A 21,174-nucleotide genomic window follows, 5' to 3' on the forward strand; every position below is an offset into this window, starting at 1 on the left:
GGCAATTCGCACATTTCTGAGAATTCTCCCTAACAAGTTCTTCAAAACTGTCTGGCCAAATGCTGTGTCTGACTTGGCGCTGGCATCCAAGCAGTAGTGTTTGCAAAAGGCCGATGGGGAAGCCCAAGTAGCCGCTTTGCTGATAGTCTGCCATGTGACCCGTCTGTCCAAAGCCACAGCTGTGGCCTTGGCTCTGATGGAGTGGGCATGCATGTTTGCTGGCAAAGCCATTTGCTGCCCCTCATACACCTCCTTGATGGCCATCACCATCCACCTCGCTATGGAGGCTTTAGAGGCTTGACAGCCTGGTTTTGACCCTCCAAAAGTGATGAGCAAGGCATTCGATTCATGGAAGCTCTTCGTCCTGTCCAGGTAAAATCTTACAGCACGCCTGACATCCAGACAGTTCAATACCTTTTGAGCCTCATCCTTTGGATCTGCAAAGAATGTGGGGAGTACTATCTCCTCGTTAAGGTGAAAGGAGGAAGCGACCTTACGGAGAAAGGAAGGATGTGTCCTAAGCACCACCATGTCTCAGTGAAATGTGGTATAGGGCCCTGAAGCCACCAGAGCCTGAACTTTGCTGATCCGGAGTGATCCGGAGTGCTGAGGTAAGGCCAACCAGTAAGGCCATATTAATGGTAACCAGCCGGTTTCTGATGACGCCATGAGTTCCAAGGGTGTGTGCGTCAGGGCACCCAGTACCACGTTAAGGTCCCAGACCAGATGTGGAAATTTGACAGGTGGGTTAGGCCAGCCAAGTGCCTCTTAACCACCGGATTGGAGGATTAGAAGATGTCACCAGAGTTCTTATAGGCTGCCAGATACGTGAGGCATGAGTTTACCTGCACACCTGAGTGAGCCAGATGCGCAGAGAAAGATAACACATTGTCCAGTGAGCATGTCAGCGGATCAATCTCGTTTGTCTTGTCCAAGTGGCTCGCAAATGAGGACGTGAAGGTAAGTATCCTTCGAGATCCAGGGAGCACAACCAGTCTCCAGCACACAGCGTCTCCGCAGAAAGAGTTCTTTTTCTGAATGGCGAATATTCAGGAATAGAAGCCCATGCCTCGTTGCAAAGCTAGAACCTCCTCCACTGCCTGACTTGTGAAGAGCGAGTGGATTTCCACCAAAAGAGCTGCCGTCCAATCTGTGGGAGTGGAGGGGAGGAAAGAGGAAGTGGAGGAATTGGCAGGCGGAAGCCCGTGGAAACTAGAGAGGATCCATGGGTTCGCAAACCTTGCCCGCCAGGAATGGAAGTTAATGGCAAGCCTGGTCCCCACCGGAGACTTGTCGATATGGATGACGGTCACAACTTTTTACCCTCTGAGGCTGGTACCTGGGAGGGGGAACTGGAAAAAAAACCTTCTGGGAGGATTAGCACTGCTTGCGCCTATGCTGGCTAGAAGACAGGTCAGGCTGCCTAGCGCACCGCTCAAGAAAATCCCTAAAGCCATTTAAAGAAAGGGCTCTGTCAGAGCGTTGGTGACTCTGGCTATAATATCCTTGGGCGCCAACTTTGTCAGGATTGATAAGGACTTACCTGTCTAAGAGCTTTTCTTGTTTTTGTCAAGTTCCTCGTATGTGGTCAAGTGGAACAAGTCCCTCACCCCTCAAATGGCAAGTCTAGAATGCGCTCTTGCACATCACGGGTTAAACTTGGTCGCCTTCAGCCAAGCTGTCCTCATATCTGTGGCGATAAAAATCGCTCTACCTGCATTGTCGATGTGAGCGACTGGATTCCACGATATCTTGGGCCACGATCTTGGCCTCTGCCAATCCGGCCCTGAAGCGATCCTGACTATGCATGTGGAGCTCTGGGAGGAGGCTGCAATCTCCCGCCACAGCTTTTGATTCACTGCTGCCAGCATAGCGTCAGCATTGGCCTGGCACAGATGGAGGGTAGCATTAGAGTTAATCTTTTTGCTGTAGGATTCCAACAGCTTTTAATCCTTCCCTAGGAGTGCTGAGGTGGGTGCAGATGACTGTGGCTTGGAATAAAGGGAGGCCGCAGCTTTAACTGAAGAATGCGGTTGAGGGTGGACCAACTGAATTAGGGCGCCCGCCTCAGTCTGCTTATACTTGGCATGGAGGAGTTTATTGGTAGGTTGCGTTGAGTGCGGCTTCACCCATCCCATTTTGGCCAGGGCTTCTACGTCCTTTTACAAAAGGGATGCCACTCGTGGCAGGGCGAATGGTCAGCACCTCGGCCAGATCCCACGATTAAGGTTGCTCAACTTCTGGCTGCGGAATACTGAGGTATTCAGCTACACCTGCCAGCCTCTCATGGAAGGCCTTGGCTGAGGAGAGAGCATCCTGGTGGTACTCCTTGGTCGTGTCATTCGCTTATGTCCTGCAGGTTGGGCGCTGTCAGAGCCGTGCTGGGTGCGGGCAGCTGTGGCGTGCTGACTGGCAGTGCCAGGGGCTGCTGCAGATGCTGCACCAGAGGTGGAGCCACCGTGACTGGTGTGAGCACTGAACCCATCCTCACATGCAGTTGAAGGGCCTGGCGGAGTAGGAGCTGGGCCCTGTGGCTGCTGGGGTCTTGGCGGTCCTTGCTGCACCACGCTGGGAGCTGCGTACCTCCCCTGTGATTATGTGGTTGGGTATGATGCAGACTTGGTCACTGGAGTGGTCCAGTCCCATATAGACGTGCGTTCCCATGCCTGCTCGCCAGAAGGAGTGAGCCGCCATCTTGTCTGTCCTGGTGGCCATTTTGTCGCGCCACGCACTTGCTGCGTGGTGCCTGAAGAGCCAGGGCCAGTCTCCACCTGCATGCTTAAAAGCAAAGGCTCTGAATTTCCCTGCACCTCACGGAGTGACCTGGGAGGCAGAGTGGCCTCAGACATGACGCTGGTAGTGCTGCGTATAGGTGCCCCCGGTAGTAGAGAAAACCCCCTGTTTACAAGAGCCTTGCAGCCACTTAGTGTGGAACCGGGAGGGTCTTCATAACCCTCATACTGTTGGTTGGTAGCTCTGAGAGCCTCGCCCTCTTTGCTGGTCTTAGGATCTGGAAGGCCCCTCCCACTTGGGCACTTCCCTGGGAAGGAGTTACCCTTGCGGGGTGCGGAGGGGAACAGGGCACCTACCTTGGGCCTGGTCTTCCTCCTCACCAAAGTCTTGATGTCTTCTGGAGGTGATATCTGAAACAGCTCCCTCCACCTGGCCAAATGATTCTTGAGAGTTTGTGGGGTCAATGCGTTGCATGCAGAGCAGCTGTCCCAGCCGTGGTTGAGGTCAAGGCACTGGAGGAAAAGCACGTGCGTATACGATGTGGGGAAGGAAACCTTGCAGGCAGGACACCTGCTGAAACCCACCGACGTCATGTGCTGGGAAGGAGCGTGGCACCAGAGGACAGTCTTCTCTGACAATTACTAGGAGAGAAAACAAATTGAAAGAAAAAACAGAAAGCCTTTTCGGGGAAGAGTGCGTGGAATTACAAGGCCGGAGGCCTAACCCAGGAGCGCTGGTGAAGTGGTCCGTTCCTGTCGACACTGAAAAGAGGACTGAGGAGTGGTGCCGGTGGGCAGAGTCAGGGGAGCGCATGCTCCCAGGTGCACGCCCCCACGCGAATCAAAATTTAAAGCGGAAAGCAATTTTCTCTGTTGAAAAAGGTTCCCGTCCCTAGCGAGGGACGCCCATACAGTATGGAGGAAAGGGGAAGGGACGTAGGAGCACTACAAAATATCACAACATCCTTATGTTGATCTAGGTATGCATACATTAAGTTTGTAAGCTGCTGTCAAACAGTTCTGAAAAGCATGTACCCAACAAAACTAGGAATGGAACAGCTCATTTTAACATTGAAGCTTCATCAGTTTCCACAAATTCAGTACAAGTGCATGCCCTGTTCAATAAAGTGTGCTTTCCTCTAATTTTCATTTCTTTCTATTAACGGAACAGTGAAAGGCGTCATTTTAAACTAGAAGCAATACAAAAAGCACTGTGTACAAGTGCATGATGTGTGCCTACTAGAAAGTTATAATTGTACATTTTTTTTTTTAAATCATCTTCAGCTAAATGTTCCTTAAATATGGAGTAGATGTTTTAAATAAAAAGCCCTAGAGCCATTAAACACATTGTTACCTGAGCTCCTCTCTCTTCATCCAGCTCCACGGTCATTAAAGCAGACGTTCCTTTCTCACTCACAGTCGAGTGCCTCCCTTGCCAGAAGAAGTATGCACATTTTTCTTTCCCAGCCACTCTTGCGGTCTCTGTCTTTTGCCTATGTCCAACTGCAAAGCAAAAGGTAGAATCAATGAAAAATCTACACGTAATAAATGGAACTTCATGCATGCTGGGCTAATAAGAGTTTCGGTGTGAATGGTGACAAAGGGGAATGGAAATGTAAGGATTTGAAGAGACCGGAGTAACGGGGGCAAATGGGGAGTCATTGAGCTGAGCAGTTTAGCAACATAGGGGAAGAGGAGGAGCAGACCTACAGATGGCATCAGTTACTTAACTAACTCCTGTTCAAAAGCATTGGCATCTTTCATACATTCACATGCTATTTGAATATTCCCAATCGGCAGAATGGGAATCCTCGATAACAGCAGTTTATTGTAGTCAATAAAAACTACAGTCACTTTAGTGCTCTATTAGAATCATTTTGGGCCATATTGCCCCACAGCCAATAGAAAGGGCTCCCCTAGCTCCACCCCTAGAGGCCCTCTTCAGATTTGGCATAGTGCACGCAAAGTCGCAATAGGAGCCAAGAAGAGCCAAGCGGGGTAGGCAGGAAGTTCGCATGTGAATCTATGAAAGAACCAAGGCTGGAGAACATGAATTCCAGGTAAGCAACTTATTCCTTCTCCAGAGTTGGATCTTCCATAAATTCACATGCTGTATGAAGTGATTACAAAGCTGTTAAGGATTTCAACCAGGCGGCGCACACCTTAGTCTCAGCCCAGTTTGCAGCGCGCAATGGAAATGCTTATGTGTGATAGATTAGCTTCTATATTGATATGATACATCACTCATATCACAACCCCTTTTCAAATACCCCAGGTCACAATGGACCATGAACCAGGCCGGTTGATAAAATATAATATTTATTGGAAAATTAAAAGAAATCATACAATTTTTAATATGTGGGGCAACAATCACCAATGGGGTGATGAGAACAATATGAATGTAAGCAATGCACTTAGTTTAACCTTCTATTGACACAACTACAAAACACCAGGTAATAGAGATACTTTAGAATTTTTGGAAAGATAGCACTCAAGTTAGGATTTCCCCCCTGCAATATTCCTCAACCCACAAATAATCAATTCTAAATAGATATAAGGAAGCAGCAGTTAATCAGGAATGAGGAATAAGGAACAAAAGTAAAATCCAACCGTCCCTCCCCAAACAAGGGAGAAGAACAAGTTACTTCTTACCTTGTAACGTTCTTTCGATGGGATGTTCCTCCGACGTATTCCTTATCTATGATATTTGCATCTCCAGCTTGCTGGCCTCGGAAAACATTTTCCCAGTAGAGGGTGCTGTGCGTCGACGTCCGTCGAATAGGTGCTCCTCGACGGCCACCGTATCGACGCCGACGTCATCATGCCTATAAATGGCCACGCGCAGCGTCCGTTGCTCAGTTCCGTTTTGTAGAGTAAAGTAGTTATTGTATGAATGGTTTCTACCCTTGAAGGAGCGTACGCTGCAACCACAAGGGAAATGTTACTGTGGGGATGGATGGGAGGGGCGATAAGGAATACGTCGGAAGAACATCCCATCGAAAGAACGTTACAAGGTAAGAAGTAACTTCTTCGAAGGGATTGTGTCCTCCGACGTATTCCTCATCTATGATAGACTCCCATAGCAGTGGTATGTGATTGGAGGCGGGAGTAAGAGATGCCATATCTAGTCTCTTGACTAGAGGAGGAATCCAGGCTATAAAATTTGGTAAAGGTATGTGCGGACGACCATGTGGCAGCGCACATATGTCTCTAATTGGTACCCCTCTTTGAAGAGCTGAGGATGCTGCGATACCCCTGGTCGAATGAGCCATTAGATTTTGAGGGGGCTCTTTCCCTGCCAGTTTGTAGCATTCCAGAATGGCTAAAATAATCCATCTGGAGATGGTTGGTTTGGTTATTGGTAATCCCAACTTATGTCCTGCGTAACCTACAAAGAGTTGGTCTGCTTGTCTAATTTTAGCAAGTCTACTGATATAAAAACTCAAGGCTCGCTTAGGGTCCAGCCTGTGTAGTCTCTCTTCCTCTTTCCCCGGATGGGGAGGAGGATAGAATGAAGGTAGAGTAATCTTCTGAGTAATGTGAAATTCCGAAACAACCTTTGGGAGGAAGTTAGGCTTCACCTGTAGCACTACTTTGTCCTTGTGAAAAGTTGTATGAGGAGGTTTACAAGACAGGGCTTGTATCTCGCTAACCCTTCTAGCAGATGTTAATGCTACCAATAAAACAGTTTTGAGGGTGAGAAACTTCAATGAACAAGAGTGGAGTGGTTCAAAAGGAGCACCTTTTAGGAAGTTTAAAACTAGTTTTAAGTCCCATAAGGGAACTTGGAATGGTCTTGGAGGGTAAACATTAGTTAGACCTTTCAGGTATTGTATTACCAATGGAATTTTGAAATACGATGGCTCCTCTGCAGGGCGCTTAAAGATCGATAGCGCTGAGAGATAGCCCTTAATAGTGCCAATTTGAAGGCCTGAATTTGCCAAATAAAGTAAGAAGGATAACACCGCAGGTGTACCACATGAAAAGGGTTTGATATTCTTTTCTCTGCACCAGCTGCAAAATTTATTCCAACGGCAGCGGTATAGTGTCTTAATTGCTGGTCTTCTGGCCGAAAGCAACACCTCCATGACGTCATCTGGAAGGTCCCAATCCTTGTACCTCAACCTTTCAGATACCAAGCGTGAAGGTTGAGGGTCTTGATGGCTGGATGGAGAACCTGACCTCCCTTCTGCGAGAGAAGATCCTCTCTGTACGGTAGACGAATTGGAGGACAGATGGACATGTCCAGAAGGTCCGGGTACCACGTTCTCCTTGCCCAATCCGGGGCAATTAGGATCATGGTCTTCCGAAACCTTCTCAACCTCCTGATCATTTGAGGAATGACAGGGACCGGAGGAAACGCGTACAGAATTGGGAACTCCCAGTCCACTACGAACGCGTCTCCTAGAGCTCCTCTCGGGGGAAATTCCCTTGAGCAAAATCTGTCACACTTCCTGTTGATACTGGTGGCGAACAGATCCACTTGAGGGGTTCCCCAAAGGGCGAAGATCTCTTGAAGGACTTCCTGAGCTATCTCCCATTCGTGGGAGACTGTTCTGCCGGCTCAGAGCGTCCGCTAGCAAGTTCTTCTCTCCGGCTAGGTGAATTGCCGATAGAGAGATTCCTTCCTGAATTGCCCAAAACCAGAGCTGCATCGCCTCTCTGCACAGTGGCAGTGACCCTACGCCTCCTCTTTTGTTGAGGTAGTGCATGGCCACTGTATTGTCCGTCATCAGGACGTTCCTCCCCCGTACAGACGGCAGAAAAGCCTTCAGTGCCAGTCTGATGGCTCTCAGCTCCAACAGGTTGATGTGTAGTCTGGACTCCGATGGAGACCAACGACCGCTGATGGTCAAGTCGTTGGCATGGGCTCCCCACCCCGTGAGTGAGGCGTCTGTGACTACTGTTATCTCCGGCCTTGGTTGCCAAAACAGTTCTCCTCTGTTCTCTGGAGAGGCCCACCATAGAAGGTCGTGGGCTACCTTGTCCGGAATCCGGAGGAGATCTGTCATCCTCCCTGAGAATTGTGACCACTGAGTCCTCAGTGCCCACTGAAGGGATCTCATTCTCAGGCGAGCCTCTGGCACAAGGAATATGCAGGATGCCATGAGGCCTAGCAACCTCAAAAAGTCATAGGCTGGGAGACGTTGGGCATTTTGAAACTTGGTGACCATCTGCAGAATATCTTGAGCCCTCACCTCTGGTGGCGAGGCCTTTCCCATGGACGTGTCCAGGACTGCTCCAATGAACTGGAGTCTCTGTGATGGTATCATCTGTGACTTCCTTAAATTGAGGGAGAAGCCCAGCCTGTGAAGGGAGTTGCAGACATAATCTAGTTGGATCCGAGCTTGTTCAGAAGAAACTGCTCTGATCAACCAATCGTCCAGGTAGGGGTAGACGTGAATCCCTTCCCTCCTTAGACTTGCAGCCACAACCGACATTAGCTTGGTGAAGACCCTCGGGGCGGAGGTCAGCACAAATGGCAGAACTCGAAATTGATAATGAGAGTTGCCAATTGCGAACCTCAGGTACTTCCTGTGCTTGGGATGGATAGGCACATGGAAATATGCATCCTGAAGGTCCAGAGATACCAATCAGTCCTGAAGCTGGAGGGCCTGAAGGACCTGAGAGAGAGTTACCATCTTGAACTTGTCCTTCCTGAGGAACTTGATCAATTCTCGTAAGTCCAGGATGGGTCTCAGTCCTCCGTCTTTCTTTGGTATGAGAAAGTAGGGGGGAGTACCAGCTTTTGTTCCTGTCCGCTACAGGTACCAGTTCTATGGCACCTTTCTCTAGCAGGTCTACAACTTCCTGCAAGAGGAGCGGATCCGGCACTTTCAGAGAGCTGTTCCCCGGTGGATGGCTCTGAGGGATGCGTAGAAAAGGCAGGCAGTAACCTTGGGCAACTGTCTCCAATGCCCAAGCATCTGACGTAATAGCCTGCCATTCCGTCAGATGGTGAGTTAACTTAACCTGCCCCCTACAGGTGTCTTGTGATGGGAGACCTCAGAGTGGTTTGGGAGAAGCTGATGCAGTTGCCGAAGGTAAAGCGGCTCCTGCGGCTTTCTTTCCTTTACCCCGTCCACCACGGGTACATTTTCCTTGGCCTCTTTGAGTCAGCCGTCCTCTGCCTCTTCCATATGAGGAATAATAGCGAACGGACCTTCCTCTCCAAGAGGATCCTAAGGGACGAAAATTAGTTTGTCGGATTGCAGTTCCTAGTGACTTAGCTGCTGCTTTAGATGTTTGTAGTTTTTCCAAACTGTCATCCGCCTTTTTACCAAATAGGGAAGAACCGTCAAAGGGCATATTTAAAAGTCTGGCCTGTACGTCAGAAGCAAAGCCGGACTTTCTCAACCATGCATGCCTGCGGATTGTGGTACTTGCCGCCATGGCCCTGCTGATACTGTCAGCAGAATCAATGCCAGTTTGAAGGGACTCACACATTGCATCTTTACCATCTCTGATGATATTTAAAAATGTGTCCCTTTCTTCTCCTTCCGGTATGCAGTCAGCCGCCGATGAAGCACACTCCCAAAGGGTGTGGCTGAACCTAGCGAGCGTACAAGTTGCATTAATAGATTTTAAAGCCATGCTACAGGCTGAGAAGCCTTTCTTAGCCATGGCATCATATTTTTTATCATCCCTATCCTGAGGAGCAGTGGGGTAAGCAGAAGTACTGCCTGATGAAGTTGCAGCCTGGACCACAAGCCTCTCTGGAGTAGGGTGCTTAGATAGGTATTCAGGGTCAGCAGCAGATACCCTCTATTTCGCTGACAACTTCTTGTTAACCGCAGGGACAACTTCAGGAGTTTCCCAGTTAGTTAAAATCTTTCTTTGTAAAGCAGAATGAAAGGGAACCACAGGATCCTCCTGTGGACCTTTATCCAGAATATCTGTGAGGTCATCCTGTTGAAAAACAGGTGAAGGCGCAGACCAACCCATGAACTCCATAATTCTTGACATTAGGGTTCTATAAGGGGTATCAGCATGTTCCCCTGGGTCTGGTTTGACAAATTCCACTTCTGGGGAAGTGTCTAGGCCACTTGCTTCCTGTAATGCATCCTGAAGGTCTTTCAACCTTCTTTCCTCAGAGGCAAAAGTCTCTGGTTCAGGTAATGTGGTCCTCTGCAGCCCAAAAGGCCTTTCTTGATCAGAATCTTCCCTTTCTTCAAAAATTGAAGTTAAGGGGGGATGCTCTGGTCTGTGAAATGGTATAAAACCCATCTCTAAGGCAGAGGGAGCCATCATCAGTGGCCTTGAAAAGGTCGATGTCGTCGACGCCGATGTAAAAATCCTCGAAGGTGCCGACAAAGGCGTCGAGAAAACTGGAAGAGGCCTCGAAGAACTCGAGAGGATTGGAATCCTGCTCGAGGATGTCGACGACGTCGTGTCGGAGGCTCTCGGTGTAACCGTTGGCTGTGGAGTAGCCGTGGGTCTTTCTTTTATGGGCGTCGATGTCGGCGTCAACTCGATCGACGGATGCGTCGAAGAACCCTTCGATAACGGCGTCGATGGCGCCGATCTATGCTTCGAAGGGGCTTTCGACGCTGGCGTCGAAGATGCTTTACTTCCCGATGGCTCATGGCGCTTTCGGGTCGACTCGCCGGGTGCTTCTACTCACGGCGTTTCGATTTTTTGGGCTTTTCACCCGGGGTATCACCCTCAGCTGACTTCGAGGGGGACGAGGCCGCTTTCTCGAAGACGCTTAGCATCTTTTTTCTGAATTCCTCCCACTCAGCTTGAGAGCTGTGTTTAGTGGGGCAATTTACTCTTTCAGGGGAACTAGAAGACGCCGATAAAGGGGATCTTTTTCGTCTTTTTTTCGAGTGTCTAGACCTCGACGAGTGGTGGGAGCCACTTCGAGACCTAGACCGAGAATGCTTTCAACGGTGAGGAGACGAATGTCTCGACTCTACCGCGGAAACTTTCGAGGAAGTTAAAATTGACTTACCTCTCTCGAGCTTCCCCTTACGCTCCTTCAAGGCTTTCTCCGTCATGGATAGGCATTCCTCAGACACCACAAACAGATCCTGTGAGGATCCGTCAACGACATTTTCTTCCCACAGTCTCGGCATTTTTTGAAACCGGACCGAGGAGTCGTCGGAGGAAGCCATCGAGTACGAGTCGGTTTTCTCGAGGAAATATGAATATATAACGACTGATGAACTGAGCAACGGTATTCCGAGGCACACGAAGCGCGGAAAAACGGAACTGTACAACGGACGCTGCGTGTGGCCATTTATAGGCATGATGACGTCGGCGTCGATACGGTGGCCGTCGAGGAGCACCTACTCGACGGACGTCGACGCACAGCGCCCTCTACTGGGAAAAAATTTCCCGAGGCCATCAAGCTGGAGATACAAATATCATAGATAAGGAATACGTCGGAGGACACAATCCCTTCGAAAAACGGATTTTAACCCTTGCAAGGTTAAAATGACACTCGGAAATGGCTGAATAAAACAATGAATGTGTGCAAAAATCCCTAAATAAGTAAAATTCTCTATGGGAGCAAAACTGGAAAGTTACAAGCAATCATAAGCAATAGATTGAGCAAAAGCATATAATTCAAAAATGAATGGAAAGTTTAAAACAATTGATAGAAAAATAACACGTGTAAAACTTTGCAAAAATGCTCATTCTTTGTCAAGACTGGAGGCTCCCATTATGCTTCTCTTTCTTTTATTCGACAATAAAGAAAAAGCTCAGCAGCAAGATATTTGTGCACCAAAAGTTAATGTGCCATGAGTAATGTGCAGAAAACAGGCGCACCAAATATGTATAAGCATAGCAATATAACAGTAATATAACGGTAACATCATAACATAAAAGGTAAGAGTCTCTGAAGAAACTACATTTCCCAGGGAGCTTAGCTCCAGTTCATTTAGAGGCCATCAACACGTGACCTAGACCACAAATAGTAGTTCAGATCCCCTGCATAAACAGTCCTAAACATGAGGACGCTTCCTCTTCCTTTGCTGCTCACAGCAAGAGATAAGTACTTCATGTTTAGCACTGCTTACGTCATGATTTTAGAATTTAAAAGATAACGTTGCAAAATGTCAAAATATATGTTTACTGCATGGTTATAGACTTATACGAATTTTACTTTCAATATTTATTTTTAAAAAAATATATATATAATAATTTGTACTTTTATGTTGAGCTCCGACATCAGTCCTCTGGCCTCGTAGACCGCTTAATGTGAAGCTCAGCTTCACACGGTCACAGCTGATCAGCCGTTATTTAATCCGCTCGTCGAGCGGATCCCTCGACGTGCTCGCGCCGGCTTCCCCGCAGCTTCGTTGCGCTCCTGAGGCACTGGGAGTCTGGCGCGGCCTAGTCGGAGCACGCTGCAATGCCTGCAGACCGCCAGGGGAGCTCCTGCCCTACTGGTCCTTTCCTCTACATTCCGGCGCTCGAGCGTGCATGCCTGTTATAATATAACGGTTCTTGCAGCTCGAGCACCGGAATCTTTCCTCGGACAAGAACGAGCGTTTCTTCTCGTGGGTTTTTTCACCGCGAATATATCAAAGAAATCTCCTATTCAGCATATTAAGAACAATTACAAAGCTGAACTGATAAGATTACTGGGCAGTGAGAGAAGGCGTTCAGAAGCCCAGAAAAGAAAAAGAAAAAAAAAGTGAGTAAGGTGCATTTATTTTGTAATGGCAGAACAGTACTCGCCTCAATCAGATCAGGCTTGGTCTGAGGCTGAGGGAGAGCACTGTTACATAGATGAAGTGGCAATGGCTAATAGTTTACAGAAGGTTCTGGGATCCTCTGTGGAGACCAGTGTTAAGAAAGCTGTAACAGATATGCTCATTCCCATACAAAATCGTCACTATCCCAGACACTATGGAGGAGCATTTCAGAGGCACCTCCACTCCTGGGAGGAAGAGAACACAGAAAAGGAAGCACCTTACCGAAGGGGGATGTACACCGGCTCGCACGAGTAAAAGCTCTAGGAGGAAATCAGGGGAAATAGACCCTCAAGCCCGGAGGGATATGGACAGAGCTCGGAAGAAAATGATCATAATAAGAACGTCTACGACGCTGATCTTTCTCACTCCTCTTCAGATGAGGAATTTCATTTTGAGGATTCAAAACCCTCTGCGTCAGGGATTGCGGCAGACCCCATCCCTAAAGACACAACCGGGACCAAACATTCTACTGAAGGTACATTTACCCCAGAAGACTTAATACACCCCAGGTCCACCAACTGGGAACCATCTTCCAAGACATCGAGTTACATCCACCTTAGGCTGTGCATGCCACTCGGTAAAGAAGTTTGGGCCAAACTACGTGCTGAATGTCCACGACCAGACATTGCGGATAAAGTAGCTCTGACTCCAGAGCTTGATTCTAAAATGATTACCTTTCTGGGTAAAAACATTAAAGACCCCAGGAAGGGTATTGATCGCGCCTGGAAGGCCTGCCAGGATAAAGTACTGGACATGGCAGGTCCACTAGCAAAAATCTCCGATCTTGCGAATGCAGCCATCACCTTATCGGACCCCATCGACCCAGTGATACTGTCCGGTTGGGTCCAGAGGGCTATTTGCCTCTTGGGCAACGCCAGTTGCGCCATCTCAACCGAGCGACGGAAAGGCATCCTATACAAAATAGATGCCAAATTAACCGAACTGGCAGACACAGAATCCGACCCAATTGCACAAGGCCAGCTTTTCGGAGACCCTTTTATGAAGGAGATGACAAAATTCGTCGGGACATTCACAGCGTTGGACAAAGCACAGGCTTCAATAAAAAGAGTATTTGCAACCAAGGTTTTCTCCAGGGCCGGACGCGGAAGAGGTTGCTCTTCCGGGCGTTACTTCTTCGACAAGAGACCTCAACAATCCAGAGGTCCGCATAATTCCTGGCAAGAACGCCCCGACACTTTCTTCCCCTCGAGAGGTCGTGGAAGAGGGCGTCCCTGGAGGAGAGCGGCTAGATACCCAGCCCAGCAACAACCCACAGGTCAGTGTATTGATAACTGCGCCAGCGCCACTAACACCTATAGGAGGGAGGTTAACGATGTTTGCAAATGCTTGGGATACCTTATCGGGAGATGCCTGGGTAAGGGACACAGCTCGGGGTCTACACCTAGAGTTTTTCATGCAGTCCATTCAGACATGTCACCCCACTCCCATATTAATGTCTCTATCAGACCAAACTGCCTTAGACAGCGAAATACTCAGTCTCCATCAGAAGCAAGCGATTCGCCCCTGCTCAAGTCAGGGAGGCTTCTTCAGTCCCATATTTCTGATACGCAGGAAGCAAAAAGTGCGCCCAGTCAAACCTCAGAGCGCTCAACGAATTCATCTTTTACCGCCATTTCAAAATGGAAGGTATACACATGCTCAGAGATCTTCTGAGACCGAACGACAGGCTTAAGCGCCTAGACTTAAAAGACGCTTACCTCGCAGTGCCGATTCATCAAGCACACATCAGTTATCTCAGATTCTCCTAGAGAAATCGAGATTGGGAATTCACAAGTCTCCCCTTCGGACTCTCTTCGGCGCCTTGGGTCTTCACCAAACTCTTAAGACCTGTAGTAGCTCAATTAAGAGAGCAAGTTGTCGGTCTCATAATTTATCTAGACAACATTATTTTCATGGCCCACTCACAGGAGTTAGTTCAGAAACAAACCGAACTGGCAATAAACTTGCTACACAGCCTCTGTTTTCTTATAAACTGGGAGAAGTCAGTTCTAATTCCATCCAAAAATATGGAATTTGTGGGATTCATAGTGGATACACAGAATTCGCAGCTTCGACTCCCATCAGCCAAGATTCACTCTACCAAAAGAGAGATACGCAGACTCTTACAGAAGAACATGTTCTCTCTTCGAGAACTAGCAAGTGTGATAGGGCTACTTTCATCTTCCATTCAAGCAATATTTCCCAGCCCTCTTCACTATCGAGAGCTACAAAGACTAAAAGGCCAACACTTAAGGAGAAGCCTTTCTTATTCTCAACTCCTGACACGGTCTCCTCAAGCGAGGACAGAGCTCAACTGGTGGCTCACTCACATGGAAGACTGGAACAGCAGAGCCATCTTCGGCTCCGCTCCAGATATTATCGAGTCGGATTCCAGTCGCTCCGGTAGGGCAGCGAGATGCGGTCCCATAGCCACGGGAGGGACTTGGTCGGTCCCCTCAGGAGTTGGACCTTCATATCAATTGTCTAGAGCTTCTTGCAGGTTCCTTTGCAGTGCGCTCTTTTGCCAAAGACAAAGCGAGTTGCTGTATTTTACCAAAGATGGACAACATCTCAGCGGTAAGATACATCAACCATCTGGGTGGCACCAAGTCGAGACCCCTAGCAGAATTAGCCAAGGACTTCTGGGATTTCTGTCTGGATCACCAGATTTCAGTTACAGCGGAGTACCTTCCCGGCCTCTCAAATGCAGTAGCGGACTGGTACTCCCGCCACTCGACGGATTACAGCGATTGGAGAATCAACAGAGGATTTCCTCCGCCTTCAGGAGATCTGGGGTCCAATGTCCATAGACCTCTTTGCTTCCAGACTCAACTCCCAACTACCAACTTTCTACAGCTGGAGGCCGGACCCAGCAGCAGCTGCAACAGACGCATTCCTACAGTCATGGTCCCAGGGAATACTGTATGCCTTTCCTCCTTTCACTATGATAGTGGGGACCCTGGCGAAGGCCCGTCAGGAGCATGCGAATCTGATCCTTATAGCGCCGGTCTGGACATCTCAGACCTGGTATCCAGTTCTTGTGGAACTTTCTTCGGATTCTCCAATCCTACTACCGCAGTTTCCGGATCTCCTATTAGATCCATCAGATCAGCGTCATCCTCTCCTCACCAGATCTCTGACCTTAGCGGCCTGGAAGATTTCAGTTCAAGATGGAGTCCCAGGCATGTCTCACAAAGCGATCAACCTTATCGAAGAGAGCTGGGATCCTAGTACCCGGAAGAGATATTCCAACTCTTGGAGCATCTGGAGCTCCTGGTGTCGTGAGAAAAGATTACATCCAATTTCAGCACCTGTAGAAGAGATTTTGAATTTTCTAGCATCCCTAGCGGAAAAAGGGTTCACCTACAGGTCTGTGAACGCCTACCGTTCAGCAATTTCCACAGGTCATGACCTTATCCAAGGAGTACCAGCAGGAGAACACCACCTCGTCTGCAGGTTGCTCAAGGGTGTAAGGCTTACCGTCCCACCGCCAGCTCGCTATGACAAGCTTTGGGACGTTAATAAAGTACTGAACCTTTTTCTGTCATGGCCTAGTAACGAAGAACTATCACATACAGCCCTATCTGGCAAACTCACTACTCTACTCTGCTTGGTATCCTGCAGGAGAGTCTCGGACATCAGAGCTCTACATCTAGCAGGCAGAGCCTTTTCTCCTGATGGCATTGTATTCCATATTCATAGAAGAACAAAGTGCAATTCCAGGGTGATTTCCTATCCTGCCTTTAGAGATCAACCTAAGCTCTGTTTGGTTAAATGCTTAAAAGTCTACGAAGAAAAGGCGCTCCACTCAGAACCTCCCCTAACGGGCAGCTACTGATCGCTCTGCGTAAACCGCACAAAGCAGTATCAGCACCGACCTTAGCACGCTGGGTCCGGTGGACGCTAGCTCAAGCAGGGATAGACACCAAGCACTTCGGAGCCCACTCAGAGGAGCCATGGCCTCCAAAGCCTTCCAGGCAGGAGTTCGCCTAGAAGTTATCATGAGGATGGCAGACTGGGCAAGTGAATCAGTATTCAAACAATTCTACCTAAAACTGGTATATCAGCCGGCATCTATTGTGGTAAGTAAGCTTTAAACAAGCATAATGGGAGCCTCCTGTCTTGACATAGAATAAAGATTTTCCATAATAACTTACTAGAAAGTCTTAATTCTATTAAAGACTCGGAGGCGAGCAACACCCACCCGGCGAGAAAATAACAGCACGTTACCTGATGTTAATTAAATATGTAATGAAAAGATGAATGTTCTGAAATTTACATGTACCCTATCGGAATAACTCCACGATTTTCTCCCACCATGATAAGGGATCTAGGGTTGTCATATACAAGAGACTAATTTTTCCTTTTCTTTGCAGCGCCTACAGACAAGTCCGCCTAATCACGGCCCGACACAAGTTCTTCTTCTTCAAGTTAGCTACAGTCATCTACTATGGACAGCCAAGTTCGCAGCCCAGAAAGAGGAAGCGTCATCATGTTTAGGACTGTTTATGCAGGGGATCTGAACTACTATTGGTGGACTAGGTCACGTGTTGATGGCCTCTAAATGAACTGGAGCTAAGCTCCCTGGGAAATGTAGTTTCTTCAGATACTCTTACCTTTTATGTTATGATGTTACTGTTATATTACTGTTATATTGCTATGCTTATATATATTTGGTGCACCCGTTTTCTACACATTACTCATGGCACGTTCACTTTTGGTGCACAAATATCTTGATGCTGAGCTTTTTCTTTATTGTCAGATTTAAAAAAAAGAAGCATAATGCTCACCTCCGAGTCTTTAATAGAGTTAAGACTTTCTAGTAAGTTATTATGGAAAATATTTATTGTCACCTGAAATTAACCAAATGGTTTTTAATAAAATCTGGATGCGGTTTTTGGGTTAGGGTGTAACTATGGATCATAGGTACAATATGAAAGTGAAATGAGGTCTCTAGCTGTTAAATTGAGTGAGTTATGCACGTAGAATGTTTTTGGAAAAATAAAGGCGCAAAAAAGGAACAGAAATCAATTTTGACAAGGACAGGTTTACTTTATGCTAGGGCATTCAGGCTAGGTGACCAGATTGAGACACAGTAAGCTCCAGGGTTGATCTGCCGAATCAATGCTAGCACCTGCGCGACCGCCCTGGCTAACCCGGTCAGATTACCCGAGGGAGGACTAAGGGTTTAGGATTTCACAAGACAAAATTATTAAAGAAATTGGCACTAGCACAAGGATTTTGGACAGTCAGCGGATCTGGATGCCACACGGGTCTGGTCCAACACAGGGCAGCCTGACAAACTCAGCGGGGCTTAGTCAGCTGTGCAGGGACTGGATACCAAAGGATAGTTCTTCTGGACTGGCAATTCTGGTTACTGGATACTATAGGGCATCGGGATAGCAGCAGCATGCAGTGAGTGGGAGCAAGCCAGGTAAATTCAGGATACTTCACCAAATCACCACAGCGCTTCCCTTGGTTATGGGGATCATTTTAGAATTGAGGCATAGCTGAAGCAGGATCAGCAATTGCTTGGCCTTGTGGTTGGGATCTGGAGTTTAAATGGATAGATGCAAGATGAAGACAGGAACAGGACGCCGTCGTAGGAATTAGGAATCAGTGTGTGTGCGTTAGTCAGGGACCCTTATTTATAATGCCAGATGACATCATTACAGTATAAGACAGGGTCAGGATTCACTACCCACGCCCCTACAATAGGATTGGGCAAGGGCATAATCTCTGCCTTGCTCAAAATTGGTTGGATATCAGAAAAGTGATGTCATGCTTATGAGGCGATTTTTACTGTATCTAGAAACTCACACATTTCCTTTACTGGAAATCCGACTTTGCCAAAACAGATATTTATGCAGTTGCCACCTCTTAGTAAATCAGACACATAGGTTACATATTTTCTGCAGCACAAATTAGTCCAAAACTCCAGTCTGTGCGACCTTGCTTCGCCTTTGTGGCACATTTTGGTAATTTTACACATTAAAGATTTTGCCCACAATTCCCCAATTTTATACACAGATGCAAATTGTCCCCAGGGATGTATGTACAAAATTTGATATTATTAACATGGATGCTATGCTGGTAATACAACATACATCACCATTTCTGTCCAGAGTGTGTCACGACGTTCTACCAAGTTTTCAAACGCAGCCCACAATTCCACTTTTGCGCTGTAAAAATGTCACCTTTTTACCAATTTTGACAGCTGAGATATAAGTCTTTTTAAAGTTCTTTCTACAATAGTCTTAAGACAAATGGGAGTCATTGTCTGCCATTTATTTCTTCCCAGCTAACACCAAATGGCAGTTTCTTTGAAGCAGGATGAAGACCTCTCTCTTGATTGAAAGTTTTATTGCCCTGCACACTTGACAGGGGAAGAGTCCCAGGACTGCTATTGACCTAGCCTTGAGCAAGGACTAATGTCTGATGAGCATGTGAAACCCCTTTGTCCTGGTCCATTCAAAGTCTTTCAAGCTGGCCATTAGTGCTTTCCCTTGCCAGGAGTTTATAGTGTGCCTCTCTTCCTGAAGGAAGTTACAGGGCTGTAACTTGAAGAGCAGTTTTTTTTTAATAGCTTGCCAATTTAGCCTATGAGTTTTAGCCTTCATTCTCTCATTTTAAATATTGACTTAAACAAAACCTGTGGAATCAAAACAGCTCGTAGGTGTACTTTTACCAGCAACTAATCCTTTACATTGCTAAGTAAGCAGGCCTTCACCCAACAATTTACTTTTAAATAGGCCAAGTTTTCTTCAATCAGCAAAAGCACCTTTTACCACATTTGTTAACTAATAACATTTCTTTCTTTTTAAATTCGACTTGGCAGTTTCTGCCTTTGCAAACACTGCCTTTGCAACCAAAGTCATTTTCCTGGAAGCATGAGTTATATCAGCACAATGATAAAAGACACTAACCAGGCGCAGATAGTTAGAAGTTCTTTGAAGACTGCTGATGTTTGATACATTGTAGAAAAATATGCGCGCTTTTCCGTGCAAGTGAAAAGTCCTGGTTGATTTTTCAAAGTTGCTTTTTGACTGGAGCTGCCATTCAAATGATGCCCAGTTCCTCTGAGACATAATGAATGATCCTGGACATGGCAGGGCTTTTTCAATCACAGTAGTTTTAATGAGAAATGGATTAATTTAGCGCCAAGCAGCACTTTTAAGATTGAAAATGGGAATTTTGAGATTTCCAGCAAGGCAATGCTGCCTCTCACTTAATTTGTAGAAAAATATTGCAGAGCACACTGGCACACTCCTGTGGTGTGTACTCTGTTCCTCCCCGCCTGAAATGTGCGTGGCAGGGTGATGCGCCATTATTTTGGTGGTTGTAAAAATGCACAATTTTTAATTAAAAAAAAAAAGAGAAAAAAAAGGACATTTTGAGATCCTGGCGCCCACAGGATTTAGCGCAGCCATTTTGCTGTTTCTTGCACCAATGCAGCAAGTGCTGCACATCTGAGTGGGTCAATATATCCCACAAAGCAGTACCACATAACCAAACAGTCAGAATCAAGCTCCTTGAAGAAGCACTTAACATAGGAGGACTCCCCTCACGCAAACAGGTTAAGCAGAACCGCCTGGCCAACCTTGGACTCCTCTGTGGAATCCCTGTAGACACAGTAACACCCTGCAAAGGTGTGTTCAGATCTTTTGCAGATGTCCAGCAAGGGAAGTCTGCAGAGGAAAGCTGCTGTGGTGGCATAATACTAGTAATGGAGAATGAGCCCTGCCATGGAGCGGACACCTAGCTTGACGATAGAAGGAAATGGAGGAGGAAATCCACCTGACAATCGAAGCTTTGGAAAGTGAGTTTCCCATTCCAGAGGGACAAAAAGTTGCACACAGCTGAGAGGTCTGCCGGAACAACATTGTGCGGGAGATGTTTTATTTCAAAGCTCGCATCATATCCAGTGAATTCAGGGAGCATTCTGCAGGAAAAGGCAGAAAACTGAAGAAAACCGGTAACACCACTGGCTCATTGAGGTGAAACACTGAAGGAACTTTTGGCACAAAGGAAGGTTGCGCAGCACCACCTTGACTTGGGGAAACCCAAGCAGGGAGACATGCAGGAAAGCCTGAATCTCGACCACACGTCTGGCTAATGTGATGGTGCGCTAGCATAGCAGACTTCCAGGATAGGAGAAACTTTATGCAAAGGTTCAAAAGGTCATCTCATGAGCCACACAATGACATTTAACTCCTAGGCCGGGGCTGGTCATCAGACTGGAGGGGAAGGAATGGAACAGTCCTAAAGGAACTCCTTGCCCAAACAAGCCCACACAGAAGGCCCGTAAGAGGAGCATGAGGGTATAGCATGAGATGGAGGAATGTGCCAGGCCCAACTTAGCCAAAGAGAGCAAATATGGTAAGACGTCCTTGGGCAGCATTTTGAAAGGGTCAATGCCTTGTACCAGCTGGAAAATCGCTTCCATTTACACAAGCCAGCGCAGAAGTAGTCATGGTAGTCTCTTGATGTTTGAGAGAAACGTGACTTTCCAGATCGAAAAGACTGGCAGTGTTGTTGCTTTGTGCCTAGGGAATAGAACGTCTGTGTGTCTGCCTTAATGGCTTGCAAAGTGTCGTCCACCTTCTTGCCAAATGAATCTATGCCATTAAAGGGCACGTCCACTACCTTGGTTTAAACTTCCAGCCATATGTTTACGCTAACCATGCCTGTGTAAAACATCCCAGTGCCCAGCTGTCTGAAGCTGGTGTTTGCAA

General features: G+C 47.3%; 1 protein-coding gene across 5 annotated transcripts in view; it reads right to left on the reverse strand.

Annotated features, from left to right (window-relative positions):
- The window catches only part of SVIL (supervillin), a 950,451-nt gene that overhangs the window by 91,717 nt on the left and 837,560 nt on the right, over window positions 1-21,174 (reverse strand). For all 5 annotated transcript variants that reach the window (XM_069648084.1, XM_069648081.1, XM_069648082.1 and 2 more), the window contains one exon: window positions 4,087-4,235. In XM_069648084.1, coding sequence (XP_069504185.1) covers window positions 4,087-4,235 — 149 coding nt within the window. The remainder of the gene's footprint in view (window positions 1-4,086; window positions 4,236-21,174) is intronic.

The sequence above is a fragment of the Ambystoma mexicanum genome, chromosome 2q (assembly GCF_040938575.1).
Source record: "Ambystoma mexicanum isolate Mex_15411 chromosome 2q, UKY_AmexF1_1, whole genome shotgun sequence".
NCBI classification, from domain to species: domain Eukaryota; kingdom Metazoa; phylum Chordata; class Amphibia; order Caudata; family Ambystomatidae; genus Ambystoma; species Ambystoma mexicanum.